The sequence below is a fragment of the Gavialis gangeticus genome, unplaced genomic scaffold (genome assembly GCF_001723915.1).
Source record: "Gavialis gangeticus isolate Ggan-Ray unplaced genomic scaffold, GavGan_comp1, whole genome shotgun sequence".
NCBI classification, from domain to species: Eukaryota; Metazoa; Chordata; order Crocodylia; family Gavialidae; genus Gavialis; species Gavialis gangeticus.
This window is the reverse complement of record NW_017729016.1, coordinates 17,318,365-17,340,494: the sequence shown is the minus strand read 5'-3', so window position 1 is coordinate 17,340,494 and position 22,130 is coordinate 17,318,365. Positions and strand designations below refer to the sequence as shown.

Genomic DNA, 22,130 nt, shown 5'->3' with positions numbered 1-22,130 from the left:
ATTCTGCCCCCACTGCCATTACTTGGTACCAGCCTCTGCATCATCAGCCACTCTTGCCCTCTTCCACTTCCTGCATGGACAGATGTCTTCTTCAGAGGTCAAATGACCCACTCTGCAGCTGCCCAGTCTGCCCTGCCTAGTAGCCTCTGCCAGCTCTGTGCTGCATCCCCGTCATGCTCTCAAGAATTTATCTATCAAAGGGGATGGGGCAGGGAAATCACTTGTAAAATACTGATAGCCATTTAAAAATTCATGCAAGTCTTGGAGAGGCAAAAAAGCTGGAAGAGTCAAAAAGATTACCAGAGGTCAAAATCAGATTCTTCTATACAAAGGTAATCCTCCTAATATAATCAAGTGTGGTACAGAAGTGGTGACATACGGGTAGGATTTTACTTGTATATTAGAAATTATTTTATAGAGCAGTACGATAAAGACATTTTATTACAAGACTTCTTTTAATTCAGACATTTCTACTCACTTTACCAATTCAGTCAGAGGTCATGGATTAAGATGACAAAACACTCACCTTCTGAGGCCAGCCAACACTACAAACTGCCCTTGGGGACTCCAGAATATCGTGTTTGCCTGCTGCTTGTCAAACATTTCTGAAAGGGAACAGAATGTTTAATCACTAAAACAACCAACCAACCCACCCTACAGAAACCTCAACCCATTGCCATCAGTTTATCAGCAAACACGCTGAGGGGTATTCTATATAGTCCTCAGAAGACACTTCTAAGCTCTGCAACTGAAATCCCTAAAATAGCATTTTTATTAGAAGAATGAAACCCAATATGAATCTGTTCCTACTGATGACAGAGAAAATATGTTAGCTGTCAGGAAGTTCTAAAGGCATTATCTGCCTACAAAATCATACCAGTTTAGAAACCAATGTAATTTAAACCACTACAGTTGCCTTGTGTTAACACACATTGGTTTGAAAATATCTTTAGCTGACTTCTTGATAACTTAGGTTAAATTGAAATAAAGGCACACTAAACCAAAATAAGGAGGAAGGAAATTCCTGAAGAGATGGGAGAACAGGGAAGATTCAGACATGAAGACAGAAGTGTACAGAGGACAGGAAGTTTTGAACATGCACTTGCCCACACTGCTTAAAATGTCTGTAATTACTTTTAAAAACATTATTTAATTTTTCCAGCCACAGCCAAACAAGATTAGTGTCTTCTAAATGAACCTGTTATTTCCAGCCCACAGACCAAGGGAGCATTCTTGCTACAGAATGAGTTTGACACTCCTCTTTGGGCTGTTCCACCTGCACAAGATTGCTAGCCTACAACATGTTCCAGATACACTCCTCCTACGCTTTGCATTAGGGTTCAGAAGTGTCTGGTATAAACACTCAATGCTACACAATTGGCTGGAACTCTACAGTACAAACCTGGCAGTAGCTGCATTTAAAAGTGCTTTATCTCTAGTCTCTTCCACCCTCAGTTGTGCACTCAATTACACTTACTGATGAGCTCTATCTTCCCATTATTTTTGACATGGTAAAAGGAGACAGAAATTCGAGGAGTCTCTCCGTGCAACACAGCAAACTTGCTACCATTTGGTTCCCAGGCAAAGGCTATGATAGGTTCTGTAAGAGAACAGTTGTTGTCAAAACCCAACACCTTACAAAACAGCAGTGCAATCTTCAAGTTATCATTCTTTATACAGCTTCAAATTACAAGTGATTTCTGTATTCAGGAGTGAAGAAACCCTGGATGCTCGAGTCAAAAGAACATAAAATTATGAGAAACTTACTGTGACTTGCACTGTTGCTTTACTTCTAGCGAGCGAACCAGAAGAACACAGAATAAAGAACATCTCCCAACCACTGGTGTTACCCCCAACTTTTCCCCACCTTAGAGAATCTTCTCAGTTAGGTATTGTAACAAACAATCAATTATTTTACTGTTAAAGCTAAGTATAGTAAACATGTGCCAGATTCCCTGGATACCAAGGGGCCCTTCCTATGGCAAGAGCCATTAGCAGCAGCACTTTGTACTACAGTTTGCCAGTTTATTCGCTAATTATAGCATCTAAATTCCCAGCAAAGCAGCTGACATCTACATCAAGGGAAGCAGGAGACTGGAAAGAGAGCTTCTTAAAAATCCCCTTCAAGAACACAATCTGAAGAACTTGAGTTTTTCCATGGAAAAAGTTACTCCTGCAGAACCTTAGTTCTCACAAACAAGTGTTTACCCCAAAGTGTCCTGTCTAGCATTTACAGTGCATCCAGTGTTGTGCAAGTAGTACAATGGAATTTGTGAAAAAGAATGAGAACCCCGTCTCATTGTCAAGTCAGGGATACCTGAAGAGTTGGAATTACCTTTCATTTCTACCACATCCACTGGGACCTGCTTCTCTCTCATTCGGAAGATTTCAAAGTTGGTCACTACACCCTGCAAAAGCCAAGTTTAGTCAAATCTTCAGTAAAGGAATCCAAAGACAAGTCATTCTAATAGGCAATCAGTCTGGCATAGTACCTTGAGATGTGTTCCCAAAGTTGCCATTTCTACACATTGCAACTTGTGGAAAAAAAAAAATCTGATTCCAATAAAGATGCATGCTTTTTAAAAAAATTCATCTTTTCTTTTAAGAATCTATGTTTCCAACAGACTATGCTGCAATAAAATTAGATATAACCAGGGATCCTGGTTCTCTCTCCTTAAAACAGGCAAATTCTCCAATTTTAAACCCCCTGCCCATCACCCCACCCACAAACCACCCCCAAAATCTGCATTTTTTCATGATTAAAATGAAACACCCACACCTCCAGCTAACAGGGATATGGGGGCTAGACACCCAGGTCCACAGCCTCCCACCCCCCAGCAGCATCCAAGCCCTGGCTGCCACCTACAGGAGGCAGCAGCTGCTGTGTCCAAGCCCATCACAGAGCCCAGCTGCCCCTCCACCACAGGAGGCATGGCCAGAGCAGAGCCCGTGGGGGAGGCGATTGTGGACTCAGGCTCCTTGCCCTGCTGCCCTCCCCCGGGGGCTTCTGTGGCCCAGTGGCCAGGACCAAATGCACAGGGCATAAAGGGACAGAGTGGGACCAGGTGGGAAAGCTTGTTGCTGCTTCTGGGAGCCCTGTGCTGTTCCGGTGAAGCCCTCACCTGCCTGCCCAGCAGCAGCAAGGAGCACAACTCTGCACCGCTTCCCCTGTTGCTGCCAGGCAGACAGGAGGCACCTCACCAGGGCACCATACAGCTCCCGGCAAGGCACCATACAGCCCCTGGCAGCAGCAATGAGCTTCCCCACCCATGCTGCTCATGGGGGAAGGCAGAAGCTGAGCTCTGCATTCTACTCTGCCACAGCAGCCACCACCACCTGAGAGCATCAGCCAGGGCTTGGGCGCTGATGTGGAAAACAAGCCCACCTCCACCCCACGCACAAGTCTGGGGGCACAGGTGATGCATAAGAGGGACATGTGCTCCCCTTGAGATCAGCCACAGCAGAAGCCGCATCCAGCTTCTATAGGTGGAACTCACTCGCTGCCAGTCATGGAAGGCACTAGGCATTCATGTCTGGGGACATGCACCTCCCATGCCCTCCCCAGGAGGGTGTGCAGCAGCAGGGAGCCAGCTAGTCATGTCAGCCCCTGACAACCTGCCTGTGGCCCCATCCCACTCCCTGCCTGGACCCCAAGCCCCATGCACTGCCTTGGGCAGGCCAGCAGCCCCAACCCCAGCCAAATCCCTGCCTCACAAAGGGTATTTCATTGTCCCCTGCCAGACTTACCTGAGAGAGCTGCTCTCCAAGCTGCCTAGTGGCCACATGCATACGTGGGCATACACACGGCATCCCCTGCTGATCACCCTCCTCCCGCTCCCCCAGCCCCTTGCAGGCTGGAACTCTGCCAGCCTGCAAGGGAAAAGCCCATTGTTTTCCATGTTTTTCTCTTTAAAATGAAAAAAAACTGGGTTTTAATACATTTTTCTGTGGCAAATGGAAAGCCTGGATTCCTGAATATAACAAAAGTCAGGAGGATGTTCTGTTCTCGATATTCTTCAAAAATAACTGACAGACTCCCACTGCAAACCCATGATGAATACTGTTCTTAAGTTTCTTAAGAAGCAAGTAGCACAGTATCTGTGGCACCTCACAATACTGAAAATATATGGATATATTGATTTTGACATGATGCAATGATGTACACATTTCTTTCTATCCACTTTGAATGCTAATAAAGCTTCAGAAACAGGCAGAGTTCAGTTTATAAACATGCCTGCAAATAACATACCTGTGTACCTTTGGGAGTCCTGTCTACCTTCACACACAGGTAATCGCCATTCTTTTGCCAATGTAGTTTGCAGTCCACCACATTGAACAGGTTCCGCACACGAATTTCCTGTCTGGAGGGGAGCTGCATCAGTGTCACCCTTGCTGGGATGTCTTTGTCTTCAGGCACCCAAAATGCAATTATGTTACCTCCTGGAGACCATGAAAAATCTCTACAGGATGAAAATGAAAACAGCAAGAATGTTATAAGAGTATAGTTTCCTGACCACCACTTAAAGATGCTACAAGCAAGCTGAGAAACAATTTTCTGCACTGAGTCACCAAAACATTTTCAAATTATATCTAGTTAATAGGTAGCTTGACACTAAAACTAGGCTGCAGACAGAAGTGCAAAACCCAGATCAAATGCTACAAAACTTACCAGAACCAGTCTGGTGACACTCCAGTTAAGCTTCCTGTCTCAGCAGATCAAACATGGGTCTTTTGCATATCTACCACTTGGGAATGCAGCAAAAGCAGTGCAATTAGATCTAGGAAAAAAGGTGGTACTCCCTCATCTCAAACTACAGAATTTTGGTTGATCTGGGAGATGAGTTAAAATAAATGGATTACAAGAAGGCAGCCCATTATACTGCGTTAGAAACGCTTCTCTTGCATTTGGGCATATTTAAATTTTCTGAATGCTTTAAAGAAAGATTGTGAAGATTTCTTTCTTTAATGCTCTCTGAAACACGGGAAAGAGAAAGAAAATAGATCATGTTATTTATTCTGAGATAGCAATAGGAAATATGCAAAAAAAATGCCAGAAACCAAGGTACTTCAGTTCCAGCAGGTGCTGGATAACACCCTCTACTTTAAGCCTATAGATCAGTGGTCAGCAACCCCCAGCATGGGCCATTTTGCTCAGCATACCACCGCCAGCCTGGGCTCCAAGCAGCTGCTGCCAGCTACAGAGCCCAGGCTGCTCCCAGCAGGCAGCTGGGAGGCTGCAAGCCCTGCTGCAAGCAGACTGGCCTCTGCTGGCCAGCTGCAGCCAGGAGGCTGCAAACAGCTGCTCCGGGCTCCAGCATGTTGGCACTCTGGCACCTTCCAAGGTAGACATTGTGGTTTTTTCAGCACTCTGGCCAAAAAACATTGCCTACCCCTGCTACAGATAGACAAATACCTTAAAGAGATCCTTTACTGACATGCAAATGAGTTTAAGTTAACAAATACATTTTGGCTCGGCTTTGATACCATAAACATACAGCAGATTCGAGGCAAGTCCCAAGACCACAAAACAGATTTCCGTTGTTATGACAAGATTTGCAATTGTATGTAAAATGGACCAGAGTTACAGAAAAAGGGTAGAAGTGACAAATCTCTCTTATTCCCATACAGGTGGTTTCCTCCACAGCAAAGATCAAGGAAAAAAAACGGAGGAAAAAAAAAGCAAGCCAATATCCTGGAATTGTACAGTATTATTCCTAGCAATATCACAAAGCATAAATGCACAAAGACAACATATTCCAGTTCAGTGACAAACTGACACAGGACCTACAACTATTCCTATTGCTGTAATCATTACAGAAACAAGTTTAGTGCAAATATTTTTCTCATAGCTGTACAAGTGATTTGTGACCCAAGAAATGGGGATGCTTTACACAACAGTATTTAAAACACTCTATACCCAGCATTACATATTACCACAAAACAAGTAAAAAGACCAAAAATTATAGGTACCGAAAGTACCTTTGTGGAGAGAAGACAATAAGTAATATAAAGGCCCTTTAAATTGCTAGGGAAAGATACAAGAACCAGTGAGAGGCTCATGCCAGACATTAAGCATTGAAGAGAAAAAGATAGACCTCATCTTTAACATCAGAGGAAATTAACCACTAGGAATATGGACTCTCTCTTTCTCTGTTTCTTAAATCTTAAACTGAAAGACAAGCCTCTGGAAGACGAGCCAAACAAAGTGTAACCAAATCCAAGTCACCAAGCTCAGTATGAAATTGTGGAGCAAAATGGATATTGCAGGCCATTATAAGGTTACATTAAAAAGTCAGAGATGTCTTCTTGTCACCACAGTAATTGAGTGCCTTATACATTTCAGTGGCCATCTACATCTACGTGTATGAAACTAGCATTTCATGCACCTGAATAACACAACCTAAGACAGCAGACCTAAAAGGAATACTCACTTTATCCCAGTGATTTTCAAACTTTTCTTGTCCAGTAGGCCCATAGACTACATGAGAAAAAAACCCAATGAATTTACAGGTTACAAATGTGTACAGGTATGTATTGCCTTGCCCCCTACCCTCATCAATTAAAGCACCTGAAAGTGCCAGATTTTTTTTTTTACTCTCCCAATTACTATAATCCAATGATAAATGCATGGTAACATGAAAAGACAAAGGGGAGAATAAAGCAGAATGTACACAATTTAAGCCCTTTCAGTAAGGATCTGCTCTGAAGAGTTGAGAGGTACTGAGCAACTCCAATCCTGTAGGCCAGCCAGATCCAGCCCATGGAGCCCCAGTGATCTGGGCCACAGTGCTGCCTGTGGATCTCTGAGTGGCCCTGCAACCTGCACATAGTGAACACCCCAAACTGCACCCCCTGTGCAGCATGTGCGCCAGCTGCAGGCCTGCACTGTATGCAGCGCACATCACTAGCCTGTGGGCTTGATTCAGCCTGTGAACTACTCCATGTCCTTCATCCAGCCCATGGAGCCAGATGAGTTTGATATCCCTGTTGTAGCTCTTTACACAACTTACACTGCTTTTTAGTCTTCTGTGAAATTTAGGAATGGTATAACTGAACAAGAAAAGTGCTGGGGGGCTGAGGAGAGGAAGTCAAGACAAGGGGGATTTCTCACCCTTTAAAAGATATTTACTAAAAGGCAGGTTTTCCTTTTATGACAAATTTTAGCAGTAAACAGCTGACAGTAGAAAAAAAAGGTGCCTTGGGTCAAGCTGACATTACAAAGCAGTAGGTTTTATGCACTAAAGCACTTACAGGTGTTTCATAGATGCTGAGGGTATCCGATGTCATTCGAGCAAAAAATTTGCCATCATGACTCCACCTAAACAAGAGGAACATATGCCATCAGAACTGCTTCCCTTAGTGCATCAATAACTAGAGGCTTCCTCCTCTACTGTTTTTAGCCAACCTACTTAAAGATGGGCCAATGGGCTGAACTTTCACAATGGAATCCTCGCTTCTTCTGACCAGTTAGGATATCCCAAATGATGATAGCCTGAGGGTCATCCTGAGTGTCCATTAGAGGGCTGAAGGATACCATGTACCTATGAGAAGGAAAGTGATTAGCTTTACTTTTCTCATGAAATCTAACATTTCAACATATACACTTTTACCAGCTTCAGAGTTGAATCAGCTAAGCAGAGTTAATTTCTTTTAAGCAGTCTGTCTCTAGGTGTATTGCTAAGTTCACAATCGAATAATTTCAAGGCAGATAAAAGCAGTCATTCCTTTACTTTGGTTGTCAACAAGGAAACCCATTATGTTCATCTTGCACCAAACCGCTCCCATTAAGCATTTATAAACAGAAGACTGACAGAAGCAGAACAGTGACCAAAGGTTTTGTGGAACTATTATGACCAGCCATTGCTAAGATACTTGCTATATTACCAAGAGTGAAGAATTTATTTCAACGTAACAGCTGATCAGCTGAACATTTTGCCGAGACAGACATCACTGATTGAATTCCAGCATCCCATCCTCTTTGTGGACTTCAGAAAGATGCATGGAACTAGCAAGCTTTCTTAGGAGCTAAAGTGTCCTTAAATCCAATCCTGCAGTGTAGACCAATCATTCTGAGTTGTCGCATCACACAGTTTTGTATACATTCACTTCCCCTCACCTCCCCCAGAAAGGACAGCCACCAGAAGGTAGCAACTCCAAAGAGTAACAAAAAAATGAAGACTGAAAATCCATGGGTTTTGAAAAGGAGAAGAAGAATAAACACATTTTATACTTGATTTTCTAATACATCGTCTCATCATCCGGCCCCCACGGATGGACATCTTTTCACGACATACCTTTCGCAAGGCGAGAAGTCTATGAGCTGTACACCTTGGTGGCTGAACCTCTGGATCTGTTTGAATTTTTCTCCTCCCCATAAAGCAATTCCTCTTTGATGGAATGTAGCCAGATAGGTACCCTTGGGGGACCAGCGGACATAGGTTTCTGTCCACCGCTATAGGAAGAGTTATACAGATGAATTATATTCAGGCTGCTGGATTTCAAGGAAGACTTTCAATATCTGTGGTCTACAGCAGAGCTGTCCAACTGTGGGCCCACAGGCTACTCACAGCCTGCAAGAGGTTAGTGTGCAGCCTCCAGCCACTGCTCCCCCACCACTCCTGAAGTCTCCCCTTTCCCTCCTCTAGGCAGCACTTTATGCTTTCCCCTCAGGAGGCAGGACAGTGGGGTAGCACAGGGAGCTGAAAGCAGGTCTGCATGTAAGGGGAACTGTGCTCACATGGCACAGCAGTGCCGGAGATGGGGGCAACATGGTGCAATGGTGGAGGAAGGGGAAATTGAAAGAGGCATCTGCACACTGTGCCTTGTGGCAAGTCCCACTGGTGCAGCCCTCAGGTCAAGGGGCCCCCAGGGACTTAGAAGTTGGACAGCTCTGATCCTACACTGCCACACCTCCCACAGTACAAACATCTGAGAAAGATAAGAGGTAAAACCAAAGCAACTTAACATGTTTCCTACTTCCTTAGTCTAAAGGCTTTCAGGAAAATACCACACAAGGAATTTGTTTCAGAAACCTACTAATCAGTTGCAAGTAGAAGCTGACAGTGGTGGGAAGCCTCTGGTAGCACCTAGTGCAACTGATAAAGAACATTACAGAACTTGTCCTTGGATTAGTAAGAAGGTTGCTTTTGAACTTCAGACAGCTCCAGACCCACAGTCAGGGCATCTTCTATGCAAGTGGGGCCAAAACTTTTTGGCAGGCATGCCACAAATTAAGCTCTGTATTCTTCCCCAGTGCCACTTTGATCTCCACCCAATCTGCTGCTCTGATCCCTGCCCTGTCTGCTGCTGTGCTGCCTGTCTCCCCTCTGATCTGCTGTATGCCACAAACAGAGGCTGCCTGTGCTGTGTCACATGTGCTGCAGGCTGACCACTCCTGTTGTGCATGTATGTACCTTGGCTAAAAAGTATCTAGTAAGGGGCGGGCAAAATGTGGCCCAGAGGCTGGATGCGGTCCACCAGGCCATTCTATCCGGCCCGCAGGGCCCCTAAAAAATTTAGAAAATAAATATTTATCTGCCCCTGGCTGCCTATCATGCAGCCCTTGATGGCTTGCCAAAACTCAGTAAGCCGCCCTCCACCCAAAATAATTGCCTGCCCCGATCTAGTAACAGGGAAGGTAGCTCTACAACGCTGCGGAGCAGTACACACTTGACAGCAGTAAATTCTACTCATCAAGCATTTACATAAGATGCTTAACTGTGCAGCAGCATAGTTTACTGAGAAACAAGCATGTGTGTCTACACGGTAAACCTCCTAATCATGAGTAAATTTGCTACCTGCAAATGCAAAGTAATTGAGGCACAGGGGCTTGGAAAGAGCTGGAGGGGTGGGGTAGAACCCAGCCCCCTGCCCCGATCCACCAGTGGGGCAGCTAGCTCCTCCCCTGCAGCACTTTCCAAGTCCCCTGCCCTGACTGGGGAGCCAGGGCCAGGAGCTCCATACTGCCAGGGCAGGGGGACATTGTCCCCACCACACTAGCAGGCAGGCCCCCTCCCCCCCACCCCAACCAAGAGATAGCCATCCCCTGGCCCAGTGCTCCCTGCCAGTCCCTGGTCTAGCACCCAGGGGAAGTCTGGAGCTCCCCCTGGTGGCAGTAGGGGCCCACTGCAAGAAGTTTGGTGCCAAGAGCAGCAAATCTGCTGCCTAGTCCCTGCATGTGTAGATGTTTCCTGGGGAGCACTTAATCCACAGAAGCTTACTCCTGAGTAAACCAAACCCAGATCAAGTGCATGTGTAGACACACCTACTGTTAAAGTATTTCTCCAACTCTGAATTTTCACTCCTAGGCTTTGGATCTAAACATATCTGGCTGGGTATTACCCCCAATATACAAATAGAGGCTAACTGAAGGTCACCATCAAGTAGCAGAACAAGTTTTCTTCAACAATTTTCGTTCCTTAGCAGCCAATTGTATTGCTACCGAGTAATGAAACTGCTTCCTTCATTTTTCCTTTTTACCCTTCTGTACCTTGAACAGTAGGAAATATACCTGTTTTAATTAAATAGAAGAGTAGTAATCGTTCTTTTCTGTAACCAAACATCTTCATCCCACTCCAGCTGCACTTTTCTTTCCCATTTTTCAGCGTCTCAACCATACTGCACTTACAACAGACAACTATTTTCAGGGGTACTCACTGCTCTTTCTTCAATTTGGACAGGTTCCTTTGCATCATTCCAGAAGATGGTGGTGCGGTCTCCTGACTCAAAGATCACACTGTACTGATCCCTACAATCTGGGTCTTCCAACCAGTAGCGTAGATTTCCCTATAAGAGGAAAGAAAATGAACAATCAGAAACTGGAGGGGCAAATTCAGAAAACTAACATGTTCATGCTCCTGGGTGAAAGCATGAAAAACTTTGATCACTTCTCTACTGTATAAAAACTCTAAAAGCAACAAGCTAAAACAGATACAACTGGAAGAAACCTAGTTCACTGGTCTGTTTTCCTCTCATCAAACAACTCGACCTTCAATATGCAGAAGTTATTCTATACTTTATCCAAGACAATGTCTCAAGAAAATTCTGTGTAAAGAATTAAAGATACAGCCCTCAGCTGGGTATATTTAAAAAGTGAACAGAGATGGAGAAGTCTTTCCACAAAACGTTACAATATCAAACTGATTTTAAGAACTCTTAAGAAGTCATATACAAACTGAAACACGATTCCCCTTTTTCTCTTTGCCAAGGACCCGCTGCATGTTTTGGATAAGCTGCCACTTTTCATGATGTGTAAGAGAGAACACTAACTCTTAAGCAGCCATAGCTGTTAGTGTCACTAGTGTAGTTTTGTTTTGTATTTAAGCAATAAACCAAATGTTTTCAAACAGCCCACATGACTGCATCAAACAAAAACTGAGACATCAATCCTTCCAAAACTTACCAAGTCTTTAAATGGCTGTTTCTCGGGGATTTCCCATTCATCACTGATTGTCATGTACCTAGAAAAGTGATTTGATCAGTTAGACATATTGCAGATACCTCTTATCAGAAGCAGACAACAATAGTTTCTGTAGGAATAAACATAGGCTGATGTCTCAACTCACTTTTCAAAGTCCGTGAAAAGATTGACTCTGAAAGTATGCTGTTTGTCCAACTTGTACCCATCTGCATTTTTTACAGCATCAACAGCGTGAGCTGGGGACATGTACTCCAAGAATATATACCTGCAATAAAAATCAGTGTAAGAATGGTCATCTAAGTAGCCACATACTAGGTACGTGAACTGATAGCTCAGTGCATTTTTCTGGCCCCAAGTTCAAGACTTGGAAGAAACGGTTTTGCTGTAAACAGAAGAGATTGTGAAGACACATCCACACACTAGAGCTGCACTACAAGCTACACTCAAAATGGACAGATAAGCAGCTCTTCTATCTGAACAGCATGCCATGCATAGAAAGTTGGTGAGCCAAAGATCCTACTAAAAAAAAAAAAAGAAAGAAAGAAAGAAAGAAAAAATGTAATAGACTTGGGGTCCTCAAGACAAACCTACTGCTCTCTTCTTAAACCAAAATTATATCCAACAACCCTGTCCCCTCCAATTCAAGTTAAATCTGAAGCCTAGTAGAGCTAGAATTTGTAGTACATGATTTTTTTTTAAAAGGTACAAGACTGTTCTGGAAAGTGTTCCTTGACCGAGAGAAAGTCTGATTGTGATATCATTATTACAAACCCATGAAATTGATATTAAAGTTTGATGAGTTATTTTACTTTCTCCAATTGGTCTTATTAAGTCTTCCTCCCAACCTGAAAAAGCTATGCCAGCCTCTCACCATCATAAGACACACACACACACACACACACACACACACACACACACACTTGTTAACTAGGAATGTCTTATTTTTACTTCTCTATCATTCTACTATATAGCAATCAATAAGACCTACTTCCCTTTCTCCAAGCCCTATGAAGTGTTCACTTTCCATTTGTTCAACTCATCTACAATTATTACCCTGTGGACAGTACTGCAGGAAGCCAGTTAAGCTTTTAGTGCTCCTCAGAGCATGCATACATCACTAACACAGCATAAAAGCAACAACACGGCTCTACAGATACCATCCTCTGCTATACCATCAAACATTCAGACCACAAATATCTATCGGCAATCAAAACCTAAATTCTGAGCAACTTTTTGGTTCCATTTTCAGCAGAAAGTCTTATTACTCACCCTTTTGTCTTCCCATCTGCTTCTGGATAGAATTCATTGATAATTTTTCCAAACTTGGAAAAGATTTTGTGGATGACATTCTTCAACTTCTCAAGTCTGTCTGGTCCAACCTGGGGAACGTTATCCACTACTATTACTGAATCAATTCCATCTGCTTCCTGTGGCCGGTCTTTTAGCACATCACCAAGTAATTCTGCAGAGAAAGAAAGCAGAAAAACTGCTCAGACACTACTGTCTAGAATGGAGAAGAGAAAGAAAATCAAAATTTCATAGCTGGCTGCAATCATCCTTCTTGTACTTCAAGCAGTTTGGTAGTAACCAAGAGCCTAACTAGAAGAAGAAAACCAGAAAGTGCGTACAACAATCAAAGAAAGATTGAATTAACTAAAAAAAATAAATGAATAAAATTGGTCACATTATTTTGGTCATGGATCAATACAGTACAGCCATTTATATGTGCTGAAAGGCATAATTCCTAAATATCAGTCTTTTGCTGGACAAAGTAGGAACAGTTTGCATTATTTTGACAATGTTGCTAAAACAAAACACTGTACTGAAACTAGTCCTAGAAATCCTGCAAACTTCTCATGAACTACATCTCTACAAGAGTTAGCCATGTTCTTCGTCTCTTATTGCAGTAATATCACCAGACCCAATGTACAACCTGCGGACATATGATCGTAGGACAGCAGGGCCGGAAGGGACTTCAAAAGGCCACCTAGTCCAACTCCCTGTTTATGGCAGAATCATCCCTGACCAAACTTTGGGGTACAGCGTCCACATCCGAGGACAGGATGGCAATCCAGGCCAACAGGCTCAGAAAGTGGGCAGATGAAAACCTGATGGCGTTTGACACTGAAAAAATGCAAGGTACTCCACCTTGGAAAGAAAAACCCGCAGCATGCTTATAGGCTCAGCAGTGCTACGCTTGCTAGCAAGACGGCCAAAAGGGACTTATGGTCGATCATGACCCCCAAGATGAACATAAGCCATCAATGTGATGTTGCAGCTAGCAAAGTGAGCAAAACTTTGGCTTGCATCCATAGATGCTTCTCTAGCAAATCCCAAGATGTCATCCTCCCACTGTACTCGGTCTTGATGAGGCCACAGCTGGAGTACTGCATCCAATTCTGGGCTCCAGAATTTAAAAAGGATGTGGAGAAGCTTGAGAGAGTCCAGAGGAGAGCCACACACATGATCAGAGGGCAGGAAAACAGGCCTTAAGATGAGAGGCTGAGAGCTATGGGGCTCTTCAGCCTGGAAAAAGCACAGGCTCAGGAGGGACCTGGTGGCAGCTTATAAGTATATAAGGGGTGTACATCAGGATCTGGGGGAACACCTGTTCACCAGAGCGCCCCAAGGGAGGACAAGATCAAATGGTCACAAACTCCTCCGAGACTGTTTCAGGCTGGACATAAGGAAGAACTTCTTTACTGTCTAAGCCCCCAAGGCCTGGACTAGACTGCCACCAGAGGTGGCGCAAGCACTTACTCTGGACTCCTTTAAGAGTAACTGGGACGTTTATCTTGCTGGGATCCTGTGACCCCAGTTCAAGTCCAGCCCCCTGTCCCAGGGGCAGGAAGTCATGATCTTCTGAGGTCCCTTCCAGCCCTAATGTCTACGAAATCTGTGAATCAAACCAACCCAGCCAAGAGTCTGTCCAACCTGCTCTTGAAAGTTTCCAGGGGTGCAGATTCCACAGTTTCTCTAGGTAGCCTGTTCCCAAGTTTGACTCCCCTCATAGTCAGAAGACTCTTCCTAATCTCCAACCTAAATTTCTTCTTCAACATGCCTACCTCTTTCCCATGTCAAGTCATCATCATAGGATTCAGAGCTGTTGCAGCATCACTACGATTATGGTTGGGAACTTACACTCATTCAAAACCTGACAGAGGAAAGTTTGCTAAACCATTTTTAAACATGGTGTAAGTAAAAATATACATACAGTTTTTGTTCATCTGCAACCTCTCTTGACAACCTGACATATTATCTTTATTCTATTCATCTTCCTAATCACCCCCAATACACTACTCTTTAAATTACTCAGAGGATTCTATCTGGTAAGATGCCCCCCTGAGCTACAAGTTTCTCTAACTGAACAAGGATATTAAAAGCAATATAAATTTTTAAACCAGTGGTTCTTAACCTCTTTTGTACCAGGACCCATCTGTAAACACTGATGGCCAGTCCCAACCCAGTAAATCAGGGATGGGCAAAATACAGCCCACAGGCCAGATGCGGCCCACCAGGTCATTCTATCTGGCCCACAGGGTCCCTAAAAAATTTAAAAAATAAATATTTGTCTGCCCCTGGCTGCCTGTCATGCGGCCCTCCATGGCTTGCCAAAACTCAGTAAGCGGCCCTCCGCCTGAAATAACTGCCCACCCCTGCAGTAAATAGTGTAAGTAGAAAACAGTCCTCTGGCCCTGCCAGTGCCCCTCGCTCCTGACCCACTACCTCCCACCCCCAGGCAGGGGGTATGTGGGACAGGGATGGAGGTGTGGGCCAGGGGAACACCCAAGCAGCCCCTTACAGGCTGAAACTCTGACAGCTTGCAAGGAAAAACCCAGTTTCCCATGTTTTTTTCCTTTAAAGGAAAACCCATTTTTAAAGTTTGTTTGCAACCCTTTCATATCTTCTTGACATCCGCTTTTGGGTCACAATCCACAGGTTGAGAAATGCTGCTTTAAACCATGATGCTGTGATTGAGACTGTACCTGCCTGGGACCCAGAACAGTCGGATGTATAATTCCTACTGAGGCCAGGACTTAACTCTGCAAATGGAACTGCTGTTATTTAACAAGCTGTAGTTAAAAGGCATCTCTCAAGTTAAATTATAACCACCCATTTGTGCACGCACAGTTATATTAAAAGCATAAATGATACATATTCAACGTACCCAAGATACAGTACACTACAGTTCCCAGAGCAACTGTAACATCACTCTAACATACTTGTTAGATTTTATACTCTGATGCACAAAGGTTCCTGGGTATATCCAAGTCAAGCAATGTCTAACAAAAGCCATGTAGACTGAGGAATGGGGAGTTACTGCAGGTTAAATCCCACAGACAGAGCTGAGATGCACTGAAATCCATTAACCAAAATGGCACCTCCCAACTACAGAATCACAGGATTATTCAGTTAAAGGACTGCAATGGCTGATCTAATTCTAGCGCATCCCCTTACACCGAGATGCCAGAGGTACATACACCTTTAGTTAAAAGGTTGGCAACTGGTGTGCTCATAATATTAGAACAGTTTCTGCCTCTGGGTAAAGCTGAAAAACAAAAGGGAGATTGCTGTGGAGGTATGTGGCATTGGCTGAAGTTAAAAAAGTAAGCATTTATCAATCAGGAAGCTAGGCTATCTGTTATTTTAGCATGAATGGATAGACAATTATATAGTAAGCCTTCTATACATTGTGCACTTTTATTTATAAGCCAGAACTGTGTGAAGCAACAGAAGCAAACATTATAAAGACTACACAGGACACACTGTCCTGTTTTAGCATACATTTTTTGAGCAACACAGTATCATTAGCAAGGTTGGCTATAAAGGGTAAATGAAAAAAAACCTGTATGATTAACAAAAGAAGTGGAACAAATTAACATCTTGCTTGACCCAAAGTCTTTTATTTCTGGGTCAAGGTATCCGGTCTGGTCTTAGCTGGAAGAGAACAATGATTTTAAAACTAGTGAAAAGGTGGCATTACAGGAGTCAAGAATTATATTCTTGATTTCCTCACTTATGTGGGGAAATTTGCCTTGAGTCAAGATAGCAGTACAAAACAGAGAAGGGATCTATTCGTAAACTGTAAGTACTGTTTACTAGAAGTAGTGAGTACTGCCAACTCTGGATGAAGAAAGTCTTTATTAAAAAAAATGAAGACATCTTTGTCCCATCAATAAGTATTAGAGCCCAGAAACAACCTTCACACCCACAGAGATCTTCTAGTGACACAAGAAAAGACCAGACAATACCCCTAAGTTTAGGAAAAGCCCTTATGAATTCCTGTCAGGCCCTTTAAACACATGTACATGCATTCATGTTAGAAGTTAAAAAGGTTAAAAGTAACAACTTGAACCAGTGACAAAGGGTGGAGAGAAATTCCCTTCTATTGAATTTCATGTACATGTGTCAGGTGTGCAAATTATAGCAGTGTTCCTCATGCCTTTTTGTAATTTAGAACAAGGAAAAGAAAAACAGTCAAAACCAAAAGCAACATACAATTCTTAAAACCAACTGTCCAGGACAACTCAGAGTGCAGGTGCAATATATGAGCGGTAACTTCCAATTCACTGATGAAACAGCTATTCCTTATTAAACAAACATAAGAAGTTGAGCTGAGCTAAAATGGTATGTTTACACAGCATTGAACAATGGTATTCATTGGCTTATGGGGCTCACAATGCAAAGACTGGCAAATAACAAGTTTGAAAACATTGCAGACAGAAAGTACAGCGAAGAGACACCAAAGAAGAGACTGTTTCCAGCCATAGGAGACTGACCAAAAGCACAAAAGTCAAAGATGGGAAAAGTACAGCAAGAAATGAGACAGAAGAGCAGAGATGCGGATAGTGCAAGGAGGTGATGGTAAGCTTGGCTTTGAGAATTTCAACAAAAATGTTTCGAATAGAACAGAAAGAGTGGCGTAAAAAAGTGAATGAGGATGGTGTATAGTAGTGAGAGTTAAAATTTTTCAATGCATGGGTTCAGAAGAAAGGACAAATGGTCTGAAAAAAAGCAGCAGTAGGAACTGGCCAGAGACTTGTGAAATGAGTACACAGAAAGTCTCAAAAATCTTTAAAATTTCTCTTGGTCATCCCCCAATAAGTTAGGGGTTGTCCTGCTTACAGCCAACAGCAAACAGAAGCATGCTAACTTTTCCCTGTACACTGGCCTGATCACCACCAATTTGATTAATTTAATTTTATGAGAATTTTCACACTAAAAAGATCTTATTGATAACCAGGGCAGTCAGCATATCCCATACGCTGCACCTCCTGCCAAGACAACAAGCCATTGTTGATAAGTTACTAGTGATGGCAACCGAGACCATCCTCCACTCAACTTCAAATCACTTTTTCTGCAATTATACTGGGTAGGGATTCACCTGTTTAAGACTAGGTATTAAAACCTCTTTGCTATTGCCCAAGGGAAAAACTGATGCCAAAAAAGACAGCTGCCAAACAAATTATGTTCCCCAACATACACAACACTCTCAAGATGCACATTCAGAGCTTTCTAAGCTACTCTTTGGAAGAGTTCATATTTTTCTACAGAAAAAATTAAGAGCCAAATGGAAGCATTTCCAAAAGTGCAGCAAGAAGGTAAGATACCAAAGAAGAGATGCAAGTCAGTTTAGAGTTAGGTGGAACAATTTCCATCTGTGAAGTCATTTATTTCTCCTAACCCTTCTCAAAACTAAAGTTCCCAGAAAAAGTTTCTGAGATACCTGGAAAGACTAAGTAATTCATTATGTAGATAGGTTTTCTGTAGGTCTGCTTTCTGTATCTGCCTGCTGTGTCAATCAGGACTGAATTAGGAGGTTTTATATCCTGTACAAGCCTAAGAAAGCAAGTACCGAAAAAAATAAGAAGCTGGTGTAACCAGCTCCTATACCACCCTCCAGAAACAAGAGGGATGGGTGTGGTCCAAGACACTGCGATCCAGCTATCCTCAGTTAGTGGATACTCCATTGGGGAGTATCAACAACAAGTTTCCTTTGGTCTAACCGGTTCACTGTGACCACCCTCCTTCTCAACCCAAACTTGAAACAGCAGATGATCCGGTCTACTTTAACCCACTTCTTGCTGGATGAAAGTCAAGTAAGAGGAATTCATTGATGATTCAGGTCACAATCAGCAGTAAAAGAGGAATGAAACAAAGTGGAGTGATCCTCAAGTCATTTTGACATAACATAGGAACAGGCACTGAAGATGTTGAAAAAGCCATGATTTATCACAAATATGGTATTAGCCTTAATTCAGTGAATTGGGATGGAAATATCACTCAATTTCTCCTTCAAAAATAGTCAACTCAACTACAATTGAGTTGGGAAGTTGGGAGGAACTACTTTTCTTTCAAGGGAAAGTAGTTTTCAGGAAGCAGATGGCCAAGTATAACCATTGGCAACAATGAGGGAAAAGACAAACCTGACTGGGTCTGCAATAGAGGTTAAAAACTTATCAAAAACCCAAACTCAGCCTACAGACAAATAGGTCTCTCCCAAACTCCTATTTAAATAGAAAGCTTCTGACCACATACTCTCCAAGCAGTTTTGCACAATGGTTCTGTTCAGTTGCACAAAGCTGGTTTAACAGATAACACATAAGTTAACTGATAAGTATCTGCATAAGGTAAGTATCTGCATAAGTTAACACAAAGAAAGCAACACCGGTGTCAGAACAGTAAATACTGGTTCAGTGCACAGCTGCTTACAGCATCCGTGACTCTGTGCAGTCTCACCTGGGTCATCAAGACCCCTGTATGAAAAAGAAGAGGAAAAAAAACAGCGAGGTATTCAACTTGTAGGGAGAGGGGAACACACCCCCAGAAACTGTACTCCTCTCAGCTACACACAGGGGGATAGATACACACAGCCACTCTCCACATAACCTTGATGTGGAACCACCAGTACTAAATAGAGGCGTCTCTGATATTTCCTTAAGAGGTGAACTTTGGGCAGATCTTCTCAACAACACCTGGACCCTTCCCAGCCTCACACCATTTCTCATAGTGCTTTATAACTCCAGGGTCTTAGGTCACCTGTGCTCTTCCATCCACACCAACTACAAAGACATCCTCAGCCTGAAAAAGGGTATTTATCCCCAAAAGCTTGCAAAGAAGAATTTTCCCAACTATCTGAGTTGGTCTAATAAAAGAAAAATCAGACTGACCCAAAGAACCTTGTCTGCTTGTGTCCTTAGACCAACCTACACCCTCAAGTCTTCCTGGACTTTCAGAAGTCCTTCGACACCGTCTCTCATCCTGTTCTCATTAAAAAAAACTGGGGGACTGTGGTGTTGACACCTACACAGTCAAATGGGTCGCCAACTGGCTGGAGGGCCGCACCCAGAGAGTGGTGGTGGACGGGTCATTTTCGACCTGGAGGGATGTGGGCAGTGGGGTCCCCCAGGGTTCAGTCCTCAGGCCCATACTGTTCAACATCTTCATCAGTGACTAGGACAAGGGGGTAAAAAACAACCTGTTCAAATTTGCTGATGACACTAAGATGTGGGGGGATGTGGGCACGCTAGAAGGGAGGAAGAGGCTACAATTGGACCTAGACAGGTTACAGGGGTGGGCGGATGAGAACAGGATGGGATTCAACACTGACAAGTGCAAGGTGCTGCACCTGGGGAAGAAGAACCAGCACCATACCTACAAGTTAGGGAACTCCCTTCTTGTCAGTTCAGAGGCAGAAAAGGATCTTGGAGTCATCATGGATGCCAAGATGAACAGGGGCCGGCAGTGTGGGGATGCATTCAGGAAGGCCAATCACACCTTGTCATGCATCCACAGATGCATCTCAAGCAGGTCCAAAGAGGTGATCCTCCCCCTCTATGCGGCACTGGTCGGGCCGCAGTTGGAATACTGAGTCCAGTTCTGGGCGCCGCATTTCAGAAGCGATGTGGACAACATGGAGAGGGTCCAGAGGAGGCCACTCGCATGATCAAGGGGCAGCAGGGCAGGCCCTACGAGGAGGCTGTGGGACCTGAACCTACTCAGCCTCCATAAGAGAAGGCTGGGGGGGGATCTAGTGGCCTGTTACAAACTAGTCCGAGGGGACCGGCAGGCATTGGGGGAGTCCCTGTTCCCCTGAGCTCCACGAGGAGTGACTAGGAATAACAGTCACAAGCTGGCAGAGGGTAGATTTAGGCTAGATAGCAGGAGGCACTACTTCACTGTCAGGGTGGCTAGGATCTGGAACCAACTTCCAAGAGAAGTGGTGCTGGCTCCTACCTTGGGGGTCTTTAAGAGGAGGCTAGATGAACGCCTTGCTGGGGTCGTTTGACCCCAGTACTCTTTCCTGCCATGGCAGGGGGTCAGACTTGATGTTCTGCTCAGGTCCCTTCCAACCCTACTAACTATGAAACTAAGTCACCTGAAGACTCACTGAGAGCTGGACAATGTCCCAAATCGAGGGATTGCTGACAACAATGCGGCAAGCTCCGAACAAGCATCACTGATGTTTGCCCAATGCGCCTTACATGGTCCCTGGGTTAGAACTGTTTCTAACTCCAGTGAACCACAGGCCTGGCAGAGGACGCAATCAAACCCTCCCCACTGCAGTCCTGGAGCGGAAAATGGGGAGATACTTATCTCTCGCATCTTACTTCCAAGATGCATTTAAAGGGAGATGCTTATGAGAGGCAGATATTTACCTCTTGTATCTTACTTCCAAGATGCATTTACAGGCAGATACTTACAAGGGGCAGAGACTTACCTCTTGTATCTTACTTCCAGGATAAGTTTAGAGGGAGACACACGCAGGGCACTGACAAGACCAACCCAGGCTGGAGTGAGGGTTTCCAACCCTGACCCTATTCCAGGAGAATTCATCACACGATGCCAGGATATGAACGACTTCACATCAGAAAGGCAAACGCACGTTCTTGTCACATTTCAAAACCCCACCGGACCACTGCATAAATTCAATTCGACACCGAACGCTTATTTGAATGGAGGCCTCATCAAACATCTCCTAGGGGATAGTTTCTCAACCTATGGTACGTACACCCCTGGGGGTACAAGGGTACCCCAACTCTGTCACCCCTTCCTCCTCGCAAAACCACAGCAAAAAATTTGGTACGCTGCATACCGCATAGCGCTTTGAATTCCCCAGGAATAACCTGGCATTCGTCCCCCCCTTTTTTTAGCCAGCATCCCCTCTAGCCCAGGCATGTCCTCGAGTTGCCTCAGTTTTGCCCATGGGGTAAAAGGTGGCAGCCGCCGTATCACCCACTGAACCACACCGGATTGGACACCTGTCGGATCATGACTGCAGCCCTTCTTCCAACATGTGGCACATATTAGTCTGCAAAGATAAACCCCCCTGGAAAGCTGAGTACAGGGGTACTCATTAAAAGGCCTCCCACCTTCCTCGCTGATGTCATCCACGAAGTCCTCGGGGTCGCTGAAGGAGATGTCATCCTCCTCATTATCATCATCCTCCTGCTCTTCCTCCTCCTCCTTCTCCTTCTGCTGCTCCAGGGGAGGCTCGGACTGGGCCTCAGTGGTGGGCTCCGGCTCCTCCGTCTCGGCCTCCTCCTCGGCTTCTACCTCGGACGTTTCCTTGGTTGCGGCCTTCTCCTCGGCGGGCGCGGGCGGCGGCGGCTGCTCCTCCTCCTCCTCAGGGCTGAGGCTGCCGGGCGGCCCGTCGGCGGGGGACGGCTGCTCCGGGGACCCGGGCGGCGCCTCGGCCTCGGCCTCGGCC

At 44.4% G+C, this 22,130-nt stretch overlaps 1 protein-coding gene across 2 annotated transcripts in view; it reads right to left on the bottom strand.

The window, feature by feature from the left end:
* Positions 1 to 22,130, bottom strand: part of EIF3B (eukaryotic translation initiation factor 3 subunit B) — a 29,161-nt gene that overhangs the window by 6,634 nt on the left and 397 nt on the right. Inside the window, exons 2-14 of one of the 2 annotated variants that reach the window (XM_019512960.1) lie at positions 21,793 to 22,123; positions 12,689 to 12,881; positions 11,565 to 11,684; positions 11,402 to 11,459; positions 10,657 to 10,785; positions 8,295 to 8,452; positions 7,410 to 7,541; positions 7,252 to 7,318; positions 6,432 to 6,478; positions 4,250 to 4,460; positions 2,336 to 2,408; positions 1,478 to 1,600; positions 527 to 605 (exon numbers count right to left, since the gene is read on the bottom strand). In XM_019512960.1, coding sequence (XP_019368505.1) covers positions 527 to 605; positions 1,478 to 1,600; positions 2,336 to 2,408; positions 4,250 to 4,460; positions 6,432 to 6,478; positions 7,252 to 7,318; positions 7,410 to 7,541; positions 8,295 to 8,452; positions 10,657 to 10,785; positions 11,402 to 11,459; positions 11,565 to 11,684; positions 12,689 to 12,881; positions 21,793 to 22,123 — 1,721 coding nt within the window. Of the gene's footprint in view, positions 1 to 526; positions 606 to 1,477; positions 1,601 to 2,335; positions 2,409 to 4,249; positions 4,461 to 6,431; positions 6,479 to 7,251; positions 7,319 to 7,409; positions 7,542 to 8,294; positions 8,453 to 10,656; positions 10,786 to 11,401; positions 11,460 to 11,564; positions 11,685 to 12,688; positions 12,882 to 21,792; positions 22,127 to 22,130 lie in introns of both variants that reach the window. The other variant, XM_019512961.1, reaches the window with a different exon arrangement.